The sequence below is a fragment of the Camelina sativa genome, chromosome 12, assembly GCF_030686135.1.
Source record: "Camelina sativa cultivar CO46 ecotype springtype chromosome 12, ASM3068613v1".
Classification (NCBI taxonomy): domain Eukaryota; kingdom Viridiplantae; phylum Streptophyta; class Magnoliopsida; order Brassicales; family Brassicaceae; genus Camelina; species Camelina sativa.
In genome coordinates, this window is record NC_141891.1 from 22,041,405 (window position 1) to 22,049,202 (window position 7,798).

General features: G+C 40.5%; 1 protein-coding gene across 1 annotated transcript; it reads right to left on the bottom strand.

Annotated features, from left to right (window-relative positions):
• Positions 1 to 208: 208 nt before the first annotated feature.
• LOC147930889 (uncharacterized) lies at positions 209 to 1,009 on the bottom strand. Its single transcript, XM_087477076.1, has one exon. The coding sequence runs from the start codon at positions 998 to 1,000 to the stop codon at positions 209 to 211; it is 792 nt and encodes a 263-aa protein (XP_087333202.1). The 5' UTR covers positions 1,001 to 1,009.
• Positions 1,010 to 7,798: the final 6,789 nt, after the last annotated feature.

A 7,798-nucleotide genomic window follows, 5' to 3' on the forward strand; every position in this document is an offset into this window, starting at 1 on the left:
ATCTTCTCAGGTCTCCCCACCTTCGGGATAAGTACAACCAAAACATCATTAAGCTCCGGGGGCAGCTGACCGGTCTGGAAAAACTCCAGGACAAAGCGTAAGACTGACTCCCCTACTACCTCCCAGCACTGATGATAAAAGATAGGTTGAAACCAATCAGGCCCGGGTGCTTTATAACCGCGCATAACTTTCAGGGCAAGTTCCACCTCTACCTCTGAGAATGGCATCCAAGAGTATCTTGTTCTGCTTGTGTAAGCGGCATAAACCCCTCACATGGTAACTTGTCTCCCATCAGATCCACATCCTCCAAGGAATACAGCTTTCGAAAGTACTCAACAGCAAGTGCCTCTAATTCAGCTCCATCAGTCACCCATCTCCCCAAATCATTCTTCAACATTTCTACCTGATTCCTCCTCCTGCGGATGATAGTGGATGTGTGAAAAAATTTTGTGTTCCTATCCCCATGGAGAACCCATTTCTCCCTTGACTTCTGATACCACAACATCTCCTCCTGCTCTAGAACCAGTTCAAACTCCTGTAACAACCTTTCCTCCTTGGACAACAACTCGTCAGTTTGTACTCGGTTGATCTCACCCTGCACTACCTGAATCTCCCTCATCAACTGTTCCTTACGGTTCTGCACATTGCCAAACACCTCCTTATTCCACACTCTCAATTCCCCCTGCAACTTCTTAAGTGGTGCACTAGTACTGATACTCTGGTCCCATGAGGAAAGAAGCAACTCTTTAAAACCCGAGTGACTAAGCCATGCAGCCTCAAACCTGAATGGACGTCTCCCAGCATTCCCAACAATACCCAGAGAAAGTTGTACATATAGAGGAGCGTGATCAGATGCCAAGAAGGGAAGATGAGTAACTCGAGCTTCTTGCCAAGACAACCGAGCATGCGGGCAACAGAGCACCCGATCCAAGCGTTTAGCGACAAACGAGCTCCCTGCTGTACCTCTACGCCAGGTAAACTGACTACCCCGGAAGCCCATGTCAATTAAAGAAAGATCACCAATCCAGTCTCCAAAGGCGACTGAATCCGACGAGAGACTTCCATTACCTCCAGTTCTCTCATCAAGACGGACAATTGTGTTAAAGTCCCATCCCATCACTACCGGTCCCACGGCATTCCGTACAACCTCACTCAGCTTCTCCCAAAGCCCACTCCGCCGACTAGCAGTCGGAGCCACGTAAACTACAATCAAATTCAAAGTTTCAGCTCCGCTCACCACCCTAGCATGAATGAATTGGTCCGAAGACTTTAATATCTCAACATCACCAAAGCCCGTCCGCTACAACAACCATAGACCCCCACTTTGGCCTACTGCGTCAACACGAAATACATTCTCGAACCCCAAAATTTGACAAATCTGACCCGCTCTATCCCCTCCAGCATGGGTCTCAAAGACTGCTAAAACAAATTGATTTAAATAAAGAAAAGCAATGCAAAATATTAAATAAAGCTGTTGTAAATTCAGAAAATCAAAAAGCTAGGTCTAGGGAATTTCTCAGGAAATTATGAAATATTAAATCAATCAATTAATTAGGATTCAAGCAATTAAGAACAGATCTAGAACTCTAAACACTTTTGTAAATTAAATCAGTTCTCACTGCAAATAATATCTAAATTTAAAACCAGAAAATCCAAATCTCTTTGCAAAATTCTAGGTAATAAATCAGCTTTAAAAACAAGTTTAGATTGTTCACAAAATTATTAAATCAAATCTCTTTGCAAGAAATAATTTTGCTCATCAAAAGGTTTTATCAGGAAAATCAATTATATTCTCATATCAATTTATTTTCCTAAAGTATTAATTCTAGGTGATCAATCAAGAATTAATATGAAGAACAACCTAAGATGAAGATCTAGATAGATAAAGAATCCTAAATAAACAGATCTAATAATTCATAAAATCCCTGTGAAAAACCCTAAACCTAACAAGCAAATTACTCAGACATATTCAAAGAAGAACAAGACATAATTATGAATAATAAGCAATAGAGATTAAAAGAGTAAGAAAGGAGTTTAAGAATTCTTCTCTCAAAGCAGATCTCTCTCTCCAAAGCTCTCAAAATCTCTCAGGGTTGCAGGAAAAATAAAACTTGATAGAATACAACTTAAGGGTTTGGAAAACCTAAAAACTATATATATATGTCCTAAAACACGTTAGGGACTAGTCTTGCAAATATGGAAAACTTCGGGCAACTTTGTAAAACTTCTAAATTTGGCTCTCTCGTTGGTTTGGACTGGGTGTCGATCAATGCTAAGGCAGTGTCGATCGACACCATCTCCTCTGATCGATTCCAAGTTGATTTCTTGCTCCAAACTGATCCAAATTGCTCCACTTTGCTCCTTCCATGCTAAAAACCTGTAAAGACTCAAAAACAATCTAGAAACAAATGAAAAGACACTAAAAGACTCTTTATATCATGGTTAAAAACCACAAAAACCATGATATATCAACTCCCCCAGACTTAGCCTTTGCTTGCCCTCAAGCAAAACATACTTAGACATGTGAAAGAGGTTTGAAAACAGGGAACTCACTCAACTGCAGATTATTCTTATTCACACTCTTCATTTACCTGACGCAAGAACTTACTTCTTATACTCAACCATGATAAGCATCAACATTCCTTACTCAAATCCCACAATCCCTTGGAATATCTGAAATCTCCATTGTCATCTCATTAGTCAATATTAAAGCATAAATAAGGTGAATTCTTACCTTGGGTGTATTGATCAGTGGCATGTGGACTCTCTTCAGGCCAAGACATTCTTCTTACATCTCCTTTCCTCTCCCTTTTCTCACTTCCATTCTTTTTTTTTTCTTTGAATATTTTGTTCTTCTAATCAAAGGTGTAAGCGAATACTGGGGTCATCGGTAATTTACCTACCCCTCACTTCCAAGCTTTGTGTGATCATTTGACTCAAGAGTAGAATAATGAGGTCACTGGTAATTTACCTACCCCTCTAAACTGATCAAAATCATCTCATCTTTTATTCTTTATTTTTTTTCTTAAAGCACTGAAGGGAAGAGAGAGGGGAGACATACTTTGAAAAATTGCACTGTCTTGTATGGCCTGAAGAAGAAGTCTAGTCCACTGATTTCCAACCCCAAAGTAAGCGATTAAGTCCGGTTAAAATCCTGATAAAAGTTGAGACAACGTTAGATCAATCAGATATCCATTGAATAAGGGCTTTCAGGATTGTTGATAAGGCTCATAGTCTTTCTAAGCTTCAGTTCTGAGATCAAGCATAAACAAATAATCATTAGAGTGTTAGCCAAATAAGAGAAATCATTAGTCAAGATCATAATTTCCAAAGACAAAAAGAAAAATTTTGAAAAATTTGACTCAAAGTTTATGGTTTTGATTGACACAACTGAAACTCAAAAACAGAAACCATAGTTAGTAACTAACCTCCCCCAGACTTAAACAACACTGTCCCCAGTGTTATCAAGTAAGAGGAAATCAAAAATAGAAATAAAATAAACAAAAATCAAAATCAAAAGAAAAAGAAAAACCTACCAGTGGGTTGCCTCCCACTAAGCGCTTGTTTTCAGCCATTAGCTTGACTGTGGTGGAGTTCAGGCATCCGTAGGATCAGAACATGGCATTGAGATCCTCTTCATCCAAGGTGGTGTATAAGCTTTAGGTGCATGAGGTTTTCCAAGGATGTGAGGAACAGGACCATGGCGGAACTTAGGTATGGGAGGGTATCTCTTCTGTCCTGCAAAATCATCAACAGAAGAAACAAGCGCTCTACGATAATCTCGTGGCTTGGTTAACTGCAAAACAGTTTTTATCTCTTTGAAATTCTTGTTGATGATAGGAGGAAGTTTAGGTGCAGAAGATGCATACCTTGGCCTTACCTGAGGGCTCTGGAGTGTGGATTGATGACTCTTCTGTTTGGGAACAGGTTTCTGACTTGGAGCATCAGTTTTGGACAAGCTTTGTCGCGGTCATGGAGTGGTATCGATCGATACCCACTTGGTGGCATCGATTGACACTGAGCCTGATTCATGTGTTGCAGAAACTTTTTCAACAGAAAAAGTCTGTCCATCAATAGTAGGAGCTCTCCTCAGCTTATCCATCTCAAAGTTCATACTCAAACCATCCACATTCAGTTCTATTTGTCCCTTCTGCACATCAATGACTGCACCAGCTGTAGCCAAGAAAGATCTTCCTAAGATGAGAGGATCTTTAGGCTCTTGATCATACTTCAGCACCACAAAGTCAGTGGGAATCATGAAGTTGCCAACCTTAACTGGAATATCCTCTAAAACACCTTCAGGAATTCTTCGAGAGCGATCAGCCAAGATAAGAGAAATCTGAGTTGGCTTGAATTCTGTCATCCCAAGTCTCACAGCAACATAATGTGGCATCAAGTTGATGCTAGAGCCAAGGTCACAAAGTGAGTGAGAAAACCTTCCTGCAGAGATTGAGCAATCAAGAACAAAGCTTCCAGGATCTGGTAACTTCTTAGCAGTCCTACATTGAATGATTTCACTCACTTCCTTAGAGACAACCACCTCCTGCTTTCTCTCCTTATTCCTCTGAACAGGCTGGTTCAACAGAATTGCACTAACATCCTTAGTTAGCAAGGCTCCTTCTTCAGGGCTCAAACCATTGAATACCATTCTCTTCACATAGCGTTTAAGAGGTGGTGAAAGCTTTACTGCATCAATTAAAGGCATCTCAATCATCACCTTGTCTATCATTGCTTTGCATCTAGCTTCCTCCATCTCTTGCTTAGACTTTCTTGGCTTGGGAAAAGGAATCTTAGGCTTGTAGACCCTTTCAACAGCTGGAACCTGAGATTTTACAGTTTCTGGGCTCATCTGGGATGAGTGTCGACCAACACCCAGGTGGTGTCGATCGACACCATCATCTGAAGTCGAGGATTTGGTCGATTTTTCACCCAGTTTGGCAGAAGCAATTTCAACAGCATCTTCATCCCTCACAGATATGGCATTGCAAGCATGTTTAGGGTTTGACTCAGTTCTTCCAGGAAGAAAACCCTCTTGTCGTTTGACAGATCCAGCAGTCTGAATAACCTGATTCTCCAACTTCTTGACATGAATGTTCAATGCTTCTATCTTCCCATTCAGCTCAGTGTAGACATTGTCTATCCTTCCATTGAATGTCACTGTCAAATGCTCCTGTCCTTGCAAAAGCTGCTCAAGCATGGCTTCCATTCTACTCTCTGAAGAATTCTTAGGAGATGGAGAATGATAAGATGAGTTCCCATAGGTCCTTGTATAGCCATTGTTCTGTTGCTGCTTCTGGTCACCATTGTAAGGCCTATTGCCTTGCTGATTTCCAAACCGCTGTCCCTGATTCCCATACACATAGTTCACATCTTCCTCTTGGTGTCCTTGATCAGGTTCTGGCTCATATGTCTCAACCTCAGCAGCAAAATGAACAGATTTCTTACCCATAAGGAGATTATGCACTGAATCCAGCTTAGCATTAACAGAAGCTAACTGGTTTGAATCAAATCCTCCATGCAATCTCTTCCTTTCAGCATCTGCTCCCTTAGTGCTATTGCTAGAAGCCAAATTCTCAATGAAAACTTCAGCATCTTCTGGAAATCTTGTTTTGAAATTCCCATGACTTGCAGCATCCAAAGCTAACTGATACTTCCAGTCACACCCTCTGAAAAAGATACTCAGCAATTGTACCTTTGAAAAACCATGGTGTGGACAATCCCTCTGATAAGCTTTGAATCTCACCCAAGCTGCCTTGAAAGCTTCATCTGGTCTTTGCTTGAAAGTGGATAGCTTGACTCTCAACTCATCTGACATTGCATGATCATAGAAATGGTTGAGGAAAGCCACTTTGACTTGTTGCCAAGATGTCAAAGATCCAGCTGGCAACTGCTTCAACCACTGAGATGCCTCTCCCGCAAGTGAGTATGGGAAGAGCTTGCAGAATATGAAGTCCTCAGTCACTCCATTAGCCTTGATACTGGTCACAAGATCCTCAAAATGCTCAATATGGTCCAGAGGCTTCTCATTGGGCAAAGCAGAGAAAGGTCTCTGTCCAACCAGTTGGAAGTAAGCAGGTTTCAACTCAAAATCATTCCTCTGGAATGGTGGAGGAACAATAGCAGACCGGTTCTCATACACCAGATCAGCCCGATTGTAGTCAGCAATGGTCCTGATCAGATCCCGGTTTTGATCCTGTCTTCGAACTGGGTTCTGGACGTGGTTGGCAGCTCCACGTCCGTCTGCAGCTGGGTGTCGATCGATGCCACCTGGTTGGTGTCGATCGACACCAAGATCCGGATCATTAAAGACACCAGCTTGCTGGTTCACGACAGCCTGCTCGTTGACAACAGGTTCAGCAATCACATTTCCTTCCGCATCAAGCTTTTGGCCCTGCTCATTGCGCAAGTGGCCCTCTTGATCCCTCAAAACACCAGCCTCATCACGCATCAGAATGATCGTATTAACCATCTTCAGAGATTTGGCTGCTTTTCTGTTCTCACGCTCAAGTTTTCCCAACTCTTGGTTTGACAAATTCACAGTAGGACCAGACTTATTGCTCCTTGTGTTAGGCTTATTAGGCATACACCTGAAACACACAAGAGAGAAGAAAACAAAAGCGTGTTAGTTTGAAAATAAAAAGAAAAATTTAGACAAAATCTAAAACTCAAATCTAATGGTAGATCAAAGAGTCCACGGCAACGGCGCCAAAATTTGATATGCTCAAATTTACCCTAGAGCTACTCTCTCAAATTAAGAGGTCAATGCAGTACTTAGGGGTCGAATTCCACAAGGACTCAAGACTACACAATAAATTATAGAGTTTTATAATTATGCTAAACAAATTGATTTAAACAAATAATTTTGCTCATCAAAAGGTTTTATCAGGAAAATCAATTATATTCTCATATCAATTTATTTTCCTAAAGTATTAATTCTAGGTGATCAATCAAGAATTAATATGAAGAACAACCTAAGATGAAGATCTAGATAGATAAAGAATCCTAAATAAACAGATCTAATAATTCATAAAATCCCTGTGAAAAACCCTAAACCTAACAAGCAAATTACTCAGACATATTCAAAGAAGAACAAGACATAATTCTGAATAATAAGCAATAGAGATTAAAAGAGTAAGAAAGGAGTTTAAGAATTCTTCTCTCAAAGTAGATCTCTCTCTCCAAAGCTCTCAAAATCTCTCAGGGTTGCAGGAAAAATAAAACTTGATAGAATACAACTTAAGGGTTTGGAAAACCTAAAAACTATATATATATGTCCTAAAACACGTTAGGGACTAGTCTTGCAAATATGGAAAACTTTGGGCAACAATGTAAAACTTCTAAATTTGGCTCTCTCGTTGGTTTGGACTGGGTGTCGATCGATGCTAAGGCAGTGTCGATCGACACCATCTCCTCTGATCGATTCCAAGTTGATTTCTTGCGGATTATTGCTCCAAACTGATCCAAATTGCTCCACTTTGCTCCTTCCATGCTAAAAACCTGTAAAGACTCAAAAACAATCTAGAAACAAATGAAAAGACACTAAAAGACTTTTTATATCATGGTTAAAAACCACAAAACCATGATATATCAATTAGCAAGATTTTCGGTACTCAGGTCCTGTTCGGTTTCCAGTCGCCGGCGACTGTTTTGAGCGACAAAAAATCAACAAAAAGGCAGTGATTACTCTATTGAAAAGCAGATAATCATTATTTCACATTGCAGCGACTCCGTTCAGCGACATCATAGAAAGGAACTAAGGTCGCTGGAAATTTGAGCGATCACAGCAACCTCTCTAAAC

Excerpts from the sequence above, each read along its gene's own strand:
- LOC147930889 (XM_087477076.1), bottom strand. The coding sequence starts at position 1,000 with ATGGGCTTCCGGGGTAGTCAGTTTACCTGGCGTAGAGGTACAGCAGGG.